General features: G+C 38.0%; 1 protein-coding gene across 1 annotated transcript in view; it reads right to left on the bottom strand.

Moving 5' to 3' along the window:
* Window positions 1–926: 926 nt before the first annotated feature.
* Window positions 927–20254, bottom strand: part of LOC104576499 (mannosyl-oligosaccharide 1,2-alpha-mannosidase IB) — a 115960-nt gene continuing 96632 nt past the window's right edge. The window contains exons 10-13 of the mRNA XM_010223881.2: window positions 19768–19987; window positions 10884–11056; window positions 5455–5570; window positions 927–1477 (exon numbers count right to left, since the gene is read on the bottom strand). Of these exons, the coding sequence (XP_010222183.1) occupies window positions 1345–1477; window positions 5455–5570; window positions 10884–11056; window positions 19768–19987 (642 nt within the window). The 3' untranslated portion in view covers window positions 927–1344. The remainder of the gene's footprint in view (window positions 1478–5454; window positions 5571–10883; window positions 11057–19767; window positions 19988–20254) is intronic.

Here is a 20254-nt window from a genome sequence, read left to right on the forward strand (position 1 = left end):
GGCTTGAAAAAAAATAAACTCCCTTTAATAAATAAAAATTTTAACTGAAGATTGAAGCAGTTTGCCACTTAACTGTCTGGCCTAATCTCAAACTATCTGGACTATCCCAGCCTCATAATACCCAGAGAAAGCAATTGCAGGTAACACAGTATCTCATTGCTCATAAGCTAATGGAAAAAGGGATTTGATAGCTTCTTTTTTCACTCATAAGTAAGAGATGTTATATTGTTTCCAAAGAAAATGGACTTGCTTTATACTGAAGCAGATGGTGACCCAGATGAAAAAGAGTTTTGTAAATAAAAATCAAATGTTGTTTTAAGTTTCTGTCATACACAGAAGTAAAAAAAGTCAAGATTTCAAATCTGCAAAGAACCCTCTCTGGATAATATCCAAAGAAAAAAAAGATAATTTAGGAAAAATCCCGTTTGTATGCACTAACATAAAGCAACAAAACACTCCTGTTCACTACCCCAAAGGATGCATTTCTAATTGCAATATGCTATATTCTGTCAAATATAACAGACAGGACAAATAAAAGAAATAAAATAAGACTTCTCTGTGAAAAAATCTGTGAGGAAAGGAGGCTTAAGCTTTTTTGTACCCCTGCGATACACTCCACACTCCAAACTGTAGCTTGTCAAATGACCTAAAACCCACCATGCTGCCTGTGAACAACAAACCAAATGCTTATTAGTTGTTTTCTGGGTGTGAGCATGCATGCAGATTTTTTAGCATGCATTTTAAAAGGGAAAATGAGGAGGCAACAATTTTAGAGTCCCCAAGAATGGCTGCCAGTCTGAGTAAAATGATGCTGATTTGAAAATTCAGGCAGGCACAGGGGGAAAAAAAAAAAGGAAGAAATCCTGATGCTGCTGGTGCAGTGATGCTGCTTTTTGCTGTTCCTTTTTTCATGTCATCCTCAAACAAAAATAACAAAGAAATAAAAGCATTTGGAACCCTCCCCATCTGCAGGGGTGACTGGTGCGTTGTTCCTTGCACTAGCCAACTGCAGCAGTGGTTAGTTCCTTTCCCTGGACAGGAAAGCCTCTTCTTCCTTAGGCTGCTGCATTTATATGAAACAGTAGACTCCAGTTCTTGTTAGAGTTCAAAGTGCAGGTCTCTGTCCTGCAAATACCACACTAGAGTGTTTTGGTCATGTATAAAATGGAACTTTTGTTTTTCATTTTTGCTTATCTATATGTTGAAGAGCTTTGTTTCTCACGCCAGTACTTCACTCAACAGTCAAGATTTATTAACTGTCTGTCTCCTCTCTGGCTTGAAATCTCAAGTGGTCCATGTAAACAAAACAGCTGAAAGTCTGTCTTCCTCTTCTTAGAGCTGTTTTTATCGATAAGCAGGATTTCCTGACAGTGTGGTGTTGGCTAAGTGTAAAACTGGCAGAGGATGAGCTTCTGTGTTAAAAACCCAGTTGTCTAAAGGTAGAAGGTCATCACTGGAGAAAAGCAGATACAAATACCTGGATATCAAGACAGAGATGAAATATGATAGGTATTAAAGGAGAGCAACAGACAGGTGCAACATAGCAACTTCAGGCTCCAACTCTCAACAGCTAAAGCTATAAATAAGCTACTTACTTTCAATCTTTTTACAGCACTTCCCCCCAGAAAAACACACTGCCTTCCAGTTAAAATGATCTGAAGAGTCATTTTTATCATGATCAAGCCTTTCAATGAAAAGGTGCTATGCAGACAGCATGTTAACCTTTCCAAGTAATTTATTCTGTTTTTTCAAGACTCCGTTCAAAGAACTAGTGTGACAGAAACTAAGCACAAAGATTCTGCGGGCAGGGGAGTGCAGAGGAGTCGGCCACTCGTTCAAACACCTGTTTCATTCAAACAGGTGTTTGAATGAGAGAACTCACTTGAAAGCAGCCAATCCTTTTTATTCCAGATCAAAGATTCAGAGCAAGAATGAGAGAAGCCACTAACCTTGGCAGACACATAGTTTATCAACGACATGCTGGAAATTGGTTCAGTTTCCGTGGGAGAAAATGGACCAATGTATTGTACAGAGAGCAGCAGCAGAGAGGATTTGAACCTATTACTCATTATAGAAGAAATGAAGCATGTAACAAAGTTAAGGTTCTGGACGTACGTAGAAAATGAGTATTTCTTGGGTCTTATTTCTGAATACGCTTTTGAATGTGTTTGTGCTAGACTTTGAAGGGTGATATTGACAGGCAGAATCTCAATAGCTAGAATTCAAAAGGCATTTCCCTCACCAGAAAACCTGACTGTGGGTCTGCAGGCTTGACATTAGGGATCTACAAAACCTCTGAGCTCCTCTTTCAGCTGGGTTTTTGCTGTCTAGGAAAGCACACGACAAGGGGTGACATTCCCAGTAGTGGCCTGTAATGTGCACACGCATTGCTCTGTCTTCACTCTGCTGATGTTGCTTAGCTCTCTCCAAGTCAGATGCAAAGCTGAGTCTGCATAGTTCTACTTTTTCTTCATTTATTTACCAAGTAACTGCTTGTAGATAAAAATCAGAGAGGTAACTGCCTAAACTCTCATAATTTGCTTTAGGTATCTTATCTTTGATTAATCAGTGTCTGAGCAGCAACAATACATACTTAGGGGAGGCATAAACTTTGAATGTGAGAGGGATAAGGATGCAGAATTTATGATCAGTATAGCAAAAGATAACAGTAGAAGTTCTGTAACAAACCTTTTACATTCTTCTTCTACAGGATATCTCCATCTTTTTCTTAGCAACAAACCCGGCCTTCCTCACTCTATTTTCACAGCCCTCTGAACTATCTTGCTGTCATGTCCTTTATTTTATCTCAAGGTGATATCTGTTCCTGGCTTGGCTATGCCCACTGCATTCAAAGATCTAATCTCTAGCTCTTCAACAAAACTTCATTTTGCTCCACAAGTAGAAAATGATCCAAACCTACTGCCAGTAAAACATTTTGGAGCTCTTCCTCAGAATTTCCTTCTCTTATAATGTTTGCACTACAATATATCCAAATACCATCTAATGAATCAGTGAAATTTAAGATCACCTTGTGACCAATTAAGTTCTAGACAGGATTCTGGCAATATTTTAACAGTCAACCTGTCACCACAGAAGTCCCATAGGAACAGCTTTCATTCTCTGATTTTGCATTTATAGGCAAATGAATCATATAAAATCAGCTCCCTGACAGGTAATGCTTCTCTGACTAGACCTGTTTGAAACTGCTCCCTCTCTCTTTGGGAGTATATCTTTTCAGCTCCAGAAAGCAAATTCAAAGGAATAAATAAAATACAGTTAACGAAGATGGCAGAGAACTGGCAGCAGAGTCTGACCTTCTTTGGTTTAATAGGAATATTGAAAAACAAGGTATTGTGACTACTTAGAGGAGTTTATAAAGGGAGCAATAGAAGGACAGAATTACCAAAATGCTCCCTTTATACATGATGAACTCAAGAGACCCTTCTTGTCAGTAAAATAGGTTGAGTGGCCTAGAGTAGGCAGCAGTGCTGCTGCTGTCTGAACCATTTTTCTCTCCTCTATAATTTGAACTCCCAACAGCCAAAATCAATCTTCGGAAATCAGTTGCAACTGAAACCTCAAAATCAGCTCTTCTTCAAAACCTGCACACAGTGTTAAACTACCAAATGATTACAACTGTTTCTTCTTCATATCATAAGGTTGGAATGACAGAAAGAGCAGGTTAATGATTCTTAATAGCTGACAGTTTTGTCCAAAAACATATATATATCACCTCTTCCATCACATGCTGACAGAAAGTACACAGATATGCAAGCAGAAGCAAAGTTCAAGACTCCCAACAGCAGCCTTTTAGCCTCACTCACACTTCAACAGTGGCTTCTGTCCATGGCAGTAACTTACAAAACATTCTCCAAAATACAATAAAGAGAGAGAAAAAAAGGCTTGGGAATATAGCCAGTTCAAATATTTTTCTTCTAGAAGTGGACAACTGACAAAGGAAGAAATGTGCAAGACAAAATGCCTGTAATGCTTCGCTTTAAACAAAATGTACAACAGAGTGCAATAGTCTCCGAATTGCAGACTAGGTAAGTCCTGCAGGTTTGACTGAACTAGAAATATTAAAAAGTTTTTAAAAATCTGAAACATATAAAATTATAAAAGTAGTACAAGTAAATTTAACATATGTTGCATAACAATAATAATAATAAATATTTTAAAATAACTGTAAAAAGGTCTGATATACTGGTCTACATTAAAAAATATTTTTAAAAAATCAAAAAATAAATTGTGGGATGAACACAAAGAAATCATCCAAGGGCACAGAGGGCTTTTGTTCCATGCCATTTTCCCCTATGTACTGCTTTTTAATGGCACGCACACAGGAGAAATAGGCTCTACAACACCAAAGCATCACAGAAGCACACAATGGTTGAGGCTGGGAGGGACGACTAGAACCATCTAGTCCAACCCCACTGCTCAAGCAGGACATGTGACACCTAGAGCACATGGCACAGGGTGGCATCCAGGTGGGTCTGGAAGATCTCCAGAGAAGGAGACTCTACAACCTCTCTGGGCAGCCTGTTCCAGGGCTCTGTCATCCTCACAGTAAAGAAGTTCCCTACATTCTCCTCTCAGGTATTTGTACATGTTGATAAGATCCCCTCTCAGTCTTTTCCCCTCCAGGCTAAACAGGCCCAGCTTATTTAGTCTTTCCGCATACAATAGATTCTCTAGTCCCTTAATCAATTTCGTTGCTCTACCACTGGACCATCTCTAGAAGCTTCATGTCCCTTTTGTGCTGGGGAGCCCAGAACTGCACCCAATACTTCAAGTGCGGCCTCACCAGAGCTGAGTAGAGGGGCAGGATCCTCTCCCTCGACCTGCTGACAGCACTCCTAATGCAGGCCAGGATCCCATTGGCCTTGTTGGCTACGAGGGCACAGTGCTGACTCATGGGTAACTTCTTGTCAACCAGGGCTCCCAAATCCCTCTCCATGGAGGTGCTTTCCAGCAAGTGAACTCCGAATTTGTACTGGTGCCTGGGGTTATTCTTCTGCAGGTGCAGGACCCTGCACTTGTCCTTGTTGAACCTCATGAGATTCCTCTCTGCCCAACTCTCCAACCCATCTAGATCCTTCTGAATGGCAACACATACAGTGGCAGCATAGTATATAGTAACTCATAAACACGCCAAGTCAGTGAACTTAAAATATTGTCTTTTGCAAAGGGAATTTTTTGGAAGAAGATAAAACTTCTTTTGTTGTAATGCCAAATATCAAATGGAGGTCTTAAAAACTAAAGCTCCCTCAACATAAGATACTCCTCCCTCCCATAAGATGGGAGAACCTACTTATAATTTGTGCTGGTAAATGGGCTGACCAGAGGCTGGAAGACAGACTGTGATAGACAACAAATGATTTGTTAAGCCTATGTATTCTTCTAGATTTTAGATGTTTGCTTTTACAGGAAGACTCAAGAGTACAGACAGCTTACTTCAAAGTTTCAGCAAGGAAAAAACTCTGCTGTACATCGTCATATGCAGGAGATGATGAATAGACATCTTTGACCCCAGAAAAGCCGCCGCTGACTCGGCAATACTTGTCAATGGCCTGTAAAGAGGAAAAAAAGATAAATAGCTTATTCATAGAACAAAATTTGAGAACTTGGAAGGGCCATGCTCAATCAGCACAGGCTCATAAGAAACAAAAGAAGGTAACTCTTTCCATGATGCATAGCTGTTTAGAAGAGGAAGCTGGGGATGATAAATGTTTATATTGACCAAAAAAAAAAAAAAAAAAGGAAAAAAGGTGAAGGGACTCAACAAACACAGATGTAAAACCTCTTAGAGGTTATTAAAGATACCACATTTGCTAGAGGCTAAATTCCAAGCTATTCGCAATTGACTGATACTGATGACTGCACACAGACTCCACTGACTTGTGGTCTAAGTTGAGAAGGCTGCTCATAGGTAACACTGATCAATCAGTCAACCAATGAAACATACTGCGAGAAGTAGAGGAAATGACAAACATATCCCTGGATTTTGCAGCTGAAAGTCTGAGGAGTTGCAGGAACATGTGACTAGTAGTCTGTCATGGGGACTTAATAAAAGGAGGGATAAAATGCTGTATTCATCTTTGACGGTTGTTGATTTTCTCATAAACTCTTCTAGTTGCTTTCTCCCCATATTTCCATCCCCTACCTGTGCTCATCTCTGTTTTCCCTTTCCCAGTTGAAATTCAAATCAGCTTGTATGATGGACTGCAGAGGAACTCTTTATCTTTAAAGCATGCAGCCTAAATCCATAAACCATGGAGAAAGCAGGCCAACTGACCTGCTCCCTTTTGACCCTTTCTATGCTGAAAGGGGCCAATGGGCCTTGTATTTCCAAACCACCCATAATGCCCAAAGGCCAGGAGCTAGTCAGATCCAACATACTAGTGCAAAAAGCACAATGGAAGAGGAGGCTGGAAAGAACATATTAGTAACTCAGAGCATCTCTTGTCTGGGCTTTCACCATTCCATCCACATGCACAATCTTACAGCACACAAGGAATCAGCCATCAGAAACAGTCTCCCTGCAATGACCCTGAAATGATGCACAGGTTATTTGTGGTTCCCTGTTGCTTTGGCAGTTCCTCCTCAGCAGACAGTAACTCTTTTAATAGATTCACTCAGGGACACAAAAGAGACAGTAATAAAGGAAAGTGGCTCAAGATATCTGTCATTATCAACCACTGAACAAAGCTACCTGTAGTTCAGTAATCTATGATTTGGCCCATTAGTCAGTATGAAGTTTCTCTCTGCATGGTGCTTTTGGCCTAAATTTCTGTTAATTCTGATTCCTGCTAGCTATACTCAACAGAAGGTGAGGGGAGTGAAAGCAGGACAGAAAATGGAATTTTAAAGGCTCTCATAAAATGGAATTTTTATGCAGAGAAACAAATTTAGCCAAAATTAACTCATCAATTAACTCCTCGCTGAAGTCTTTTTATACTAGAAATACAGAGAAACAAAAGACAATTTCCCATTGGACACATGCATGAAGCATACTGGCAGATACTTTCGGTGAAATTAGGGGAAAAAAAAAAAAGTAAAACTGCAAATGAGCAAGATAGCTGGAACACTAAGTCACAACATACCAGGTAGTGTCTTCCTCCATGTATATACTTTTAGTCTGTGCAAATGTAGGGAAGTGCACAGACTAAAGAATAACACGTTAAGTGTACAGAGTTCATTTAAATTTCTGAAGGTAGAGATCTTTAAATAAGGAAGAGGGGAAACAGGCAAAATCACTTTACTGAAATGCCTGTGGCTGTGGGGCCAGAGCTGAAAGGCAGCCAGAGCCACGAAAGGTAGTCTTGGGTAAAGTCTAATTCCCTATTTCCTTAAGTAGAGCTTTCTCCAAGTTTGGATGGAAACACTCCCTTCTTTGCTGAAACCAAAGTCTAGAAGAAAGCAGAGTCTAGGTGAAATCTTTTCACAAATCTCACTGGTGTAAGCTACAGTTACACTATGAGAAATTTTGAGAAATTTCTCCATGGGGATACAGGCTAAGCCCAGACCAGAGCTCAAGACAGGCAGAGGATTTATCCTAATTGATGAAAAATCTACATGCTCCAGGTGGTAATGAACTGGAGAGGAAAAACCCCACTGATTGCTGCATAGCTGCTCATGCAAATATGGATAAATAAATATGCCCTTATTTCAGAGCTGTACAGAAATTTAGACACTGTCTGAAAAGTTTGGTGCTATAGACAAACTATTTAAAACTGTTTGGAACTTGCAGTATTTTATCTGCACACAAATTTTGAACAGAATGGCTGAGGTTGGTAGGGACTACCATATGATCCCTAGAGATCCCTTCCAATCTCAAACATTCTGTGGAATGTTCAAAATACTTGACATAGGGGCATTTGATTCACCACCTGGCTACTCTCTAAATCAAGAGCTCAGTGCTTGTTTCCTTGACTAAAAGATGCTCATTTTTATTCTACCACAGAATACAGAAAATCCTAGAGGACTGGAAGAAAACTAGGATGGTATTAATGTTAAAAAGCACTAGCAGGCTGATTGGATAATGTTAGGCTGGCATGCCTGATATCAGTACTGTACAGCCATGGAAACATTTACATGTAAAAAGAATACAGGACAGTAAGAAGTTAATACCAAACAGCATAGTTTCATATAAAACAAAAATGATAGCAAGCAAGGATTTCATTCTTTGAGAGCACATACAAACTGGTAAAGATAATTGAAGAGATGTAATAAACTTCAAAGTTTCTAAAGCAACTGACACAGTACCAAAAGACAATTCGATAAGAAAAAAAAAAAGACAGTAAACCATATCAGTATCACTACTTCAATTTAAAACCACCAGAGTTCTAAAAAGGAGCTGGCAATGTAAAATCATCGCTGAATATGGCTGCTCCCCACAGAGATTCACTCAGAGTGCATTCGAAGTTTTATTAACCACTGCAATGATATGCACTAAATGATACAAAATCATCATCAGGTGAAGGCGTAATCACACTGGTCAGTAGGCTCTGAACTGAAGCGCAAAGAACATGACTTTGATGTAACCATGAAAGACGCTTAAAAATTCAACAGCCACAAGAAATAACTCAGTATAGGAACTCACTCTAGCTGAGTTCCTACTCGAATGCTGGTACATGCATAGGAATAGTGAACAGAGGTAGGGATGTATTTTTACTTTTGCACAGGGCTGTGGGAAATGTCAAAACTGGAATGCACAGTTCTAAAAATTATTTTTCAAAAAGGATGATGAAGATCTGAGGTGGGTGCAGACATTTGGAGAAAATCTTTTATAGTGGAGATACAGTACAATTTGTTTATCAGTAAAAAGTATCAGATACAGTAAAAAGCTGTAAGGTTATTACATTGTATAAAAAAAGACATTTTAATCTAGTATATAAAGTCATAGCAAAATAGTGGTTGTCAACTGAAAATAAACAAATTCAAATGGAAAATAAAGCACAAATTTTTAAAATGTAAGAGACATTTCATTTGAAAGCATTAAGGGAGACCAAGATATAAAGACAGGTAGAGAAAAATGAAAAAAATACAGTTCAAAAAACATACTTTGCAGTATAATTTGTGCATTCTTTAACCTAGTACAAACATCCCTCATCTCAACTTGTATCATCTAACGAGCGCCATCAAGAGCTGGTAGATTAGCAAGCATTTGTAGCACAAATGGTGGCAACCAATGGTTACTAATCCACTACTTTTCACAATGCTTTCAAGATAGCAATAATGGATTATGGAATAAAATTATGAGAGAGGGAACCTCTCTGCGAAATAACAATTCATTGTGATAATCTTGTATAACCTATAAGGCAAAATCTTAACCAAGACTAAGACACTATTTTGTAACACTTGGACTTTTCTATGCAATTGTAACTACCCTATGGAAAGCGTGGAATGAGATCACCTAAATGTTCTGAACGTGGAACAGGAAGCCAGCCTTAATTATCTTCACTGTAATTAATAGAGATCTCTCAACAGACCTCTTCTGGCTCCAAGTACTTTTTCTGGGTCTCTTGCCTCTGGATCTAAACAAAACAAAACACCCTGGTGTTGGCCTGCAAATTTCCTCAAAGCTCTTGTTCTCCTCTTGCCCTCATCTCATATACCTGGCTGTAGTAAAAAAATTGCATTAGTGTCTTATTATCTTTAATGATTATTCTCAGCTCCAAGTCCTTGGAGTCACATTGTGGAAAAAATGCTACATCTACAGCAGGGAAGTGGAAGAGTTGACCTCTAGAGGTCCCTTCCAACCTTAAGCATTCTGTGATTCTGAGTTGTAGTCATCCCTTGACCATAAGGTCTTGAAGAGGGCCAGAAGACTGCTTGACTGGCAAATCAGTTTTGCATGACCTTGAGCCAGACCAGCAGGTTGAAGCAGTGAGATTCCTGAGACCACAGACGGCTCACAGCTCAGCTCTAGAAAGTGTTCAAAATGGATAATCTTTGGGGAATTACATATAATTACAATTAGAATAGCATATTGTCATGTGAAAATGAAGCCTACTTATTCGTGTGGAGTATAATTTATAAATATCAGGCAAAGGAGCTATCCAACTATGTACAAAGGATTAAGGAAGGAAGGCTAAGAACACAGATTTGTGTTCTGAGTCTGCCAAAAATCTGGGTTTTTGCGGATTAGGACAAGCATCTCCAAGAAGAAAAACCCAAGCGCTTTTTTATACTTGCAAATCTGATTCAAATATGCAGTGACCAGATATAAACCCTCCAGAGCAACTATACACGAGGGGCAACAGATTTTAAAATGAGGACATTTTAGTCACAATTTTTAAATTCTGTTCTATGTGCTGTTATTTATTTACTTCCCTTTATGCCTTTTACAGTCTAATTCCTGAGCTGCTATTTTTTTTTTTTCATTAGAATAAACTGAGTCTAAACTGACTGGCAAACTTTTCCTTCCAGTGAAAGCACTAGGATAAGCAAAAGTGATCATACCAGCACATATAAGCAAGTGTGTCTTAACAAGTGAAAACCTAGTCGGGCAAGGTCTTTTAACCTACACTGAGTGCCAAAACACATCATTTACTGAAAACTAATTATAATTCCCTTTCATTTCCCAAGGTAAGTTGCCTCTCCTGGAGGCTGAGGACTACTGATTACAGTAGAAGCCACAACTAGTGGCTATTTTTAGGCCAGAACTTCTCAGCTATGTAATATTGAACACATCATTGATCTGTGCATCTGTTTCAGCAGCTGCAAAACAGCAGTAAGAGCCCTCAGCCCCACTCACACCCTAGTTTACAGGGATGAAGAAAATCAATTATTATTTAAAGTTTTTCAGTACCACTAGCTTGAAGTGGCTACAGAAGGAAAGAAAAATAAAATTCATTTGCTGATGGCTCATCGATAATTACCTGTGTTGCCTCCCAGCCCCACTGCCTGTACTTGGGATCATGTGTGAATCTCCACATATACCAGTAAGTCTCAATCACCTCTGGTCTTAGGATGTAATACTTTTCATTCTGTCGTACTGCCACTGCTTCAACGCCACCATCAAATTTGAATGCTTCTGGACCCAGCTTTAATGCTGCAGAGGAAAGACACACACAAAAAAAAGAAAAAAAAAATTCTTACAAAATTTTTGCAGGAAGAGAAGAGAGGAGGTGCAACACAGTTGTACCTTAAGTATGTGAGGAAAGCAGAAACTAGCTTTTATTTAACCACCTTTTATTGAAGCTGTCTCATAAATATTCCCCATTGTTGAGGCTTATATTTTTTCTTATGCATAATCAATCCAATTCTTGTGAGAAAACAACACAGAAATATAGTAATCCTTGCCAGAAATACAGTAATCCTCTTGAAAAATAACAAAATACTAATAATACAAACACATACAAATATATTCAATTATATGGTAAAATTAAAGTGATTGGCATTAGTTCATTATATGAACAAACCAACCAAAAAAAAGAGTCACAGGTTTTAATGTTTTAATGTCCTTGGATTCCACCTAGTTCAATGGAAAAAAAATCTTAGAACAAGAACAGTGCCATGCCAAATAACCTGCATCTCACGCAAACTCTCTTGGTTTAAGAAAATTAAGTTAGGTTACAACAACTGGAGCACTTTGTAATGTGATCCTCAAATGAATGTAGGCAACAAAAACTTGGCCAGGCCTGAAAATCTTTGAACTAGGAGATTGACCATTTCTGCCTTCTGGTCCTACGCCCGTCTCTGGAAGACTGTATGAAAAAAGAAGGCATCTGTAGAAATACTGTCTATAATATGAAGAAGCAGAGCATGGAGACAGTTTACTTCTGTCTTTAATCACACAGATGCCCATAATTCCTCAGATTTCACATAAATCATGCATTCTAATTACAGCTGCACCCAAACCACTGCTTTAGCAGAAGATTTCTAAGAGGTTGAACTTTCAAGATTTGCTTAATCTTTGAAAAGTATCGAACAGATTAATCATGCAATTCCTATGGGCTAGAGGCTCAAATTAACCATGGTCTCATAAATCTGAAAGGGGAACGTTAGAATATTATAATGGAAAATATAAGCACCACCTATTGTCTGCCCCAGAAGAAAACCTCCAAAAACACTATTTTTTCTTTTCGTTCCAAGAGAGAGTGGTTCTGTACATAAACAGAAAAACAGAGAAACAAAAGAATATGCTTTAGACACACACTTGGTAACGAAAACCCTATCAGGAAATGTCTATGATGTGTATTTGAACATGTATTATATTACCCATTTATATCTTCTGGGAAATATTTCCCAGAAGATTTGGCAAAATCAATGAGATCAGATCCAGATTTCCACCTATCTAAAACTAAGAACATAAGAATAGTCATATTGGGTTGACTGGAAGTTCTATCTAGTCCAATATAATTTCTTCAACAGCAGTCAAAATAAGTTTAGGGAAGAGGAAGAAGCAGATAAGCTCCTCTTTCCAGCTGTTCTATCACTCTCATCAACTGAAGGGTTCTCTAAAACTAAAGTATGTTTTTTACGCAGTCAGTAATTCTTAATGGATTTCTTTTCCAAGTACTTAATTTGGCATTCCCTTACTTGTGCAAAATTTAAGCATCCAACTTAAAACTTTTCACATCTTTACTACCTCTTCTGTGTAGAACTTTTTTTTTTTTTGGTTATTTTCTGTTTGATTCATACTAGACTAGTAGCCTCCAGCTCTATGTTGAAGAGCGTGAACAAGTGATTCCCACTCAACCTTTCCAACCCTTTTATATCTTTGCAAACCTCTGCTGTATCCTACCTAAATCAACTCTTTTTCAGCCTGCAGAACACTAGCCACATCAGTTGTTCCTTGCATGGAAGCAGTTCCTTAAGGCCCTCCTCTGCACCTCTTCCAATTCTGCTATATTCTTTTTGAAAAATGAGGACCAGTCTGAACATAGCCCTGAAGGTGTGGGCAAGCCATGGATTAATAGCGATATAATCATGCCTTCTATTTTGATCTCTATCCCTTTGTTTTTTTCTGACTGCTACTGAGCTGATATTTTCATAATCTCAAGAGCTCTTTCCTCAGTTGTAATGGTCAGTTAAGAGCTCATCATTTTATATGTCAGGTTAGGCATATTTTTTCTCTAGGTGCCTCACTTTATATTTAACTAAACCTAATTTAATTTTCTAATGTATTGCTCAATTACTCAGCCTTGTAAGGTCCTTCTGCATTTTTTTTTATTTTTCTTTCATCTTTGCTACCCTGAATATTTTTTTCTCATTACTATCATCATCAGCACACTCACCTTTGGGGAAGGGTACCTTCACGCCCTTTTTCTGGTCACTTACGAATATACTAAGCAGATCACCACTATCACCACTGCTAAACCTTCCATTGCGAAAACTATCTATCCCTACTCTATTTGTTAAACTACAAATTCTTCAAAAAAATCTATGCAAGTATTTTAAAATACTACACTATGTGTAATTCCCCTAAAAGTCTTTCATAAAGAACTTCTGAAAAAACCTTTTGGACATCAAGTAATCCATATCGGTTGGATCGCTCTTCTTCCCCACAATAGTTCTATTTCAGGCAGTCTAGTCTAGTGATGCCTCACATACAGAAACTGCTATGCCTTTTGCTTTGAAGAATGCACTTGGACGCAGTCCTGTGCCATGTGCTGTAAGTGACCCTGCATGTGCAGGACGGTTGGACTAGATGATCTCTAGAGGTTCCTTCCAACTTTAACGATTCTGTGATTCTATGAAGCATGATGGTGCATTAAATCTTTAACTTCTCATCTACTTCTATCTACTTCTAATGTAGATAGAACACTGTGTGGTGGGCACACCAAGAGATTACACCATGGTATAATCAGAGGACGTGTGAGCCCTGCAGTATGACAATCATCTCACTGAAACCAGGCCTGCAAAATTATCACAGCATGTCATTATTACAGAGATGGTCTAGCTAAGCTCATATAAAACTTGAGGAAGAGACCTTTCAAAATATCTGGAGGGAGGAGGTTTGAGGCTCCCTAAACCACTCCATCAACGTACAAAGTCATTTTATATTTCCTAAGAAAACAAGTAGTATGTCTATCATATGTGCCCATTTAAACTGCTTACTGTGCTCTACTCACACCATGACAGCATCTACTCACACTTTGACAATGCCTCAGCTGAAAGCTCATTCATCTGTTTTTTTCTGCACTGGAATTGCCTCATGTATAAAACCAGCTAACATTGTACCCAGATTCTGATGACACTTCTTGTCAGAAGCTTTAAAGATTTGCAAGGAATTTCTATTATAAAATAATTTGCCTGTGGATGACACTTATTTTACATACTATCATCTAATGACTGGAAAAATTCTTATGTATAAGGGTTTGCATATTTTACTAAAAAACCTATGTGCTGTAAATCAGAATAATTATTGCTATTAATCTAACTTCTATGATTCCTATGAAAGCCAGTTTTTCAGATTAATTTATTACTGGTATTTCTGGCTCAGTTTCACTGAACATCTTTTTTTCATCACCATTTTTTCATTACCGTTCATGAATTTCACATTACTTTTTATTTTATGCCTTTCCCATGTTTCTTACTGATGCACATTAAGGATATAAAAGAGAAAACTAGTATCCTAGTAACTAGACCAGTCCAAGATTTGCACTCGACATGCAAGTTTAAACTTTGATAAACCTTGCACTGTAAGTACACAAAAGTAGAATCTTTTGCCCTTCCCAGTGCCAGCAATATGACTTTTTGTCCTATGCCAGTACTGGGGCATGCACACCAAAGCATGCCCCATATCTTTAGTTACCTCAGTTTCCTCTCCATATAACACAGTATGTTGGACTACACATAAATCTCGAAATCTTCTATCATAAGATTGGGACCTTAGGATAACTGCAGTAATGGTCTAATCAACAGGTTAGAGTACAGAGAAAAAAATGCAGCATGGAAAGCAATAATGTATGGAAATGACATGCCACAATTTTCTGGTTCCAGGTAAACTTTCTGTCTTTGATGGTCAACACGCCCACTCAAATCCTGGGTGATTCCAAGTAGTGTTATGTGCATTCCCAACCGCATGGAAAGGGAAAGAGTTTTGAGGTCTCATGCCAATCAGTTCTACAGATCCTGGAACCAAAACTCCTTCGTGCAGATAGCTAGTTCAAAATCATGCCTGCCCCCACTGCCTTCTCCTTCCCCAGAAGACCATCTTCTTTCAATCAATGGATTCACTCCACCAGGAATCCAAGGCTTATCTCCTCCTTGGAAAAAAAAAATCTATGGGCATTTCCATATCCTGAGCTTCCAATTCCTGGAGAATGTTGCTATTAATCAGATGATCAATAAAGTGGTTTCAGCGTCCCTGCATAAGCCTCTAACTGATTATGTAGAACGGATACTAATTGTCACTGAGACATAATGTTTATGGAAATAGAGAGGAAATGGTCACAATGACCACACCACTTCTGAGAAGTGATCATCACTGTTGAGCGGACAGCCTCTTGAGAGACAAGATGACTAACTTTAGCATTGAGAGACTGCTATTTGGAGGGAAAGACAATAGAAAAGATATAGCAACATCTAGAGGGATTAAGAAAACTTTTAGTCAGCCATGTAGGTGGCAGCTGCCATGCAGAGAGAGACTACCTTATATTCAGGCCATGCAACTTGGGTTCCTTTAAAAATAACATTCATAGGACAGCAAAGCCTCAGCAATATCAGACATACCACTCAAAGGGTTAAGTCTGGAAGTGATTTGTTCCGAGCAAATTGAAGGGTCTAGACTTAGTTTAGACATCCCTAGATAAAGAAGCCAAAGTCAATCTAAAAGGTGATCATTGTCAAGTTTCTTATCAAACAATCTGTACAGAAGTCAAGAAACTGTATTTTAAATTGCTACATGTCTACCACAGAACGTAAGTATTTACTGTCTGATGTTTTGACTGACATGTTGAATGAAGTACTCTTAAATTCCAGACACCAAAGTCTTTCTCCTCTTTGAAGAGTAGGGATGATCTCCAACATCACTAACCTGAACTGAGCTTATGTATAAACACATATAAACCCTGTAAGTCCAAAATGGGTTATCATCCTTTCCCACATTTGCGCTTGTGATAAAAAAATTACATCCTAATGCTGACTGGTCCTGACTAAGGCAACAAGCAACTGCCAGTGATAATGGTGCTGAGTCATGAAACAAAAATTGAGTATTGTAGGTGGAGACAGAATATCTTTGTTTGATCTGCAAGACATGCAGGTGCAGAAAGCTTTGGCATCTCTAAGGCAGCCTCACAGATCTGAGATTCATATGTTGGGAGGCGTGACATAGGGTCATGCCAACAACAAACTTTGCAAAAGGTGATGGCATGTTTTAATTTGTGCCACACTTTCAACTGTGTTGAGAAATGTCCAAAAATATTCAGCAAATCCCAAGGAAGCACTATAAGCTTTCAAAGAGATGACAAGGACATATGGATACATCTTCCAGAGGATGAAGGAGTACTCCAAATATGAGGAGAAAGCAGATGTTTGAATAGTGCCCATACTACAACAAATAATGTCAGTGTATAACATCACTTTTTTAAATCTGTGACCAAGTGGCAACTTTTGGTCATTAAATGGAAAAAATGGCTGATTTGCTAATAAGTAAGGAAAGAAGATGGAAGTGTAGGACCATTTTTCACCAATAAGTTTTTTAAAGCTTTCCACCTATCACAGCTGGGGAAGAAGGGTCTAACTGCAGGGGGAAAAAAAAAAAAAAAAAAAAAACAGATGGCAACAGAATACTTGACAGAAATCAGAGAGGGGACAAGGATTCATATAACCTGTCTGTCTCATCTCAAAAATTTTTGAGGCCATCAGCAAAGCAATGACATCCAGCAGGCCATAGAGATGGTCTTAGATTTGATGACAGTCTGGGTAATCGTATTTCAACAGATGACTTCTCACATTGATTGTGATAACGGCAGTCCAAAATGTAAGCAAAGAAAAAAGACCAAAGAAAAGTCTTGTTTTGCTGAAGAAACATGAAGCCACCACAAATGCTCTGTTGCATACAGAGTGACTGAATTTGCTTAAAGACATAGGGTCATGTATGAGAGAGGGAAGCAACTGAGCAGATGCTGTTACTACTTTAAACATATACGTAAAGCCTTCAGTCACAAAGATCATGGCATAAAATCACCTAAATGTTGAACAGATGTGTCAATTCTCACTGCATGCTAGAGCATTTTGCTGGTACACTGGTAAAAAATGCCCAGAGCAAAAGTACTCAAGTAGAATGTATCTAAAATAACACAGTCCAGATATCTTGGCCCTAAAATAGATTGCAAGAACTTCTCACACTGGAAAGCAAGATTTAAAACCAGAATTTCAGGAAATGTTATTCTATTATATACATGTTAATGGGGTTCTAAGAAGAAATAGAAGCAAATCCAGTATTTAGATTACCTGATACTTGCAATATTATAGATTTTTTTTTTTGAAACAGGTTTTCATACCTCAATATTTGCAATAGGTTGCCTACATTTGGCAATATAATGCCTTCCTTTTCCAGAAATGTTCTGTGAAATTTCATTTCAATTTTGCTGGCCCTCGACCTCTTAAAAAAGCAATTTTTTCTTTTCTCATGTTCCGCCCTTAAGAATATTTGGATAGGAAATATTCATAAAGTAATAATTTCACATTAAAATACAATAAGACTGTACTAATATTTATTATGACTAACCCTTGAAAGAACAGGGGAAAAATAAGCTCTGATTGTTTTACCCGAAGAATGTTCTCTTTCCTGAAGATAAAGTCTAAGCATACGACTGTCTCCTCTGGGGACACTACACAGGGCAGAAGTTCTCCTAAGTCTATAGGAGAGCGAGAAGACCAGATTCTCTCTTTCTGTTGACCGAAACATAAATCTAACAGCTAAACCAGGATGACTATTTGCACCAGAAAGAGAGCCTTTTTCTACAATTAGCTAGTTCTCTCACATAAGCATGAAACTCTGCATGGAATCCTGCTGCTAATGTACAACGAGAGGTCGATATTTGCATATTTATTTTCTTTGAAAAAAACAGTCCAGATAAAAACAATCACATTACTGAGACTGCATGACTGAGCAAAAGACAACTAGGACGCTCCCAATTTAGAGCTGTCTGTACAACTTTCAATCTCTTTCTGGCATGTGCATTATTATACAGTCATTAAGTATGAAATTGAAATTTTTATCTCCCTGGCTTTTGACTTTTTTAGGGTACAGAATAAACACAAAGAAATAAAATTACTCCTGCATAAACAACAGTAAATACAGTATTTCTTAAATGTCTGAACTAAATTTTGATCTTTTCCATAAAGCATCCTAATATTACTTTTGCTTCCTTTTTATGATGCTGCTAAACAGGTGAAGGTATACCTCAAAAACCAAGAAACTAATTCTTTGGAATTAGAGGCAATGTTACACTGTTATTATACAATCCTTGCATAAACACAGGAATCCTCTGTCCTTGAGACCTAAAGCTACTTTGAGTTTTAGCTCTCAGTACCTCTACTAGAAAGTTATTTCAGAAGCTCATTTCTCTAATGGCTACACAAAGCCCTTCTATTTTCCAATCTACAGTTATTCACAGCTAGCTTACAAATTCTTGCCCTTAGTACAACTTTGCTGTTTATTATCTTAAAACAGCCTGTTTCTTCTTCAGTGCTTATCCTCTGACATGAATAGCAAATTTACCCCCTTCTTCAACACTATACTTCTAGTCTGAGCAGGCCAACCTCTCTTAATTTCCCACTATAAGATAAAAGCTCATTACTTTAATCATTTTTTTGGTTCTTTTCTGTATTTTTTTTTTGTTTGGAATTCAGATTAGCACACACAACATCCTGGATGACAAATTATATGTGTCTCCTATGGTAGTGTTAATATTCTCTTATCTCTATTGAAAATACCCAGCTGATATAGATTAGGACTGCACTGACATTTTTAAAAGCCATGTGAAATTGCTTCATCATCCCAAAAGCAAAGTATATTCTCAGATCTTTTTCTTCCTCCGTTCTCCAACTAACAAACGTGCAGTTTAAAGAAAAGAGACTTGCCTTTTTCTCTGTTAAAAACATTATTTCTGACAGTCAAGGTCGCAAGGTCTTCCTGCTTACTATTCACAGAGTGATCTGATTTAATAATGCCTTCTGACTTTGCAGCCAAAGTAAGCGTACTCAGCACACTCAAACTTTATGTACCAAGGTCAACACTAAAGATACAAAATAGGCCTTGTCCAAAAAACCGTGAACTTGAGAAATTTGCAGCCCAGGAGTAAAGCCTGACATTGCTTCTTTCTTAATCAGGTCTTTGGCCAATTCGCAATTCACATACTAATTTCTGTCTTTTCCTAGTTTAATTGCACATTGTATTCACCCAGAATACACTACTACTAAAAAGAGTATAAATTGTGTTTACAAATCTCTCACCCCACATAACTGTAAGAACAGTATATGTCAGTTGAACAGCTGAAATGAAAAATTGACATGTTTATCTGGAAAGACAAGAGTATACGGTTCTCTCCTTCCTGTACCCACAGTGTATTTCAGTTGACAGATGCAGTCGTAAGGATAAACACCAGGGAAGGAACTATGTAAAGTCTGGTTCTTCAACTACTCACCGTAACGTAAATCAGAAGTGAATACTTGGAAGTGAGGAAAATTGTGCTTATATAAAAACAGGGCAGGGGAGACAAGAAATCGGTCCATTACAAACCTTTTAAATAATTCCATCAATTTCTATATTTCAACTACTGAAACAGCCAGATTAGCAAAGTGTCTTACTTGTCCTATCATATGATTCATGACATGTATGTGCAATTTCAGCTCCAAGTTGCAAATAATGTCCAGCTTTATCATCTCTGGAACCATCTGCTCCAAGGGCAAACATTCCTCCTGCAAAACAGGTCAAATGGCCCATCTTTCTTTCAAGGTGCCCATTCTTCCATTCTCCAATGAAAGTCAGTCCTCCATTGGACTTCCTGATGAGATGTTTTTCTATGGCCTACAAGAAGATTGAGAGAACTTTCAAATAGTGTTTGAAACATAAATCTTACACGTTAACTCTTCCTCAAAGAATAAAGTACTGTCTTCAAAACCAAAATTTTATTCTTCTCCCATATTTATTTCTGAGCGGCACAGGAACAAACAGCTACATTACAATAATTTCAATGTACTCCACAAAATATCCTAAATGCTTAATTGTGCTAATTAGATCCTTTATACTAAAGTCACAACATAAATAACATTGCAATTTTATCTAAGAATTTAG

This window comes from Tinamus guttatus, unplaced genomic scaffold, assembly GCF_059628265.1.
Source record: "Tinamus guttatus ecotype Peru unplaced genomic scaffold, ASM5962826v1 Tinamus_guttatus_pri_ptg000098l, whole genome shotgun sequence".
NCBI lineage: Eukaryota > Metazoa > Chordata > Aves > Tinamiformes > Tinamidae > Tinamus > Tinamus guttatus.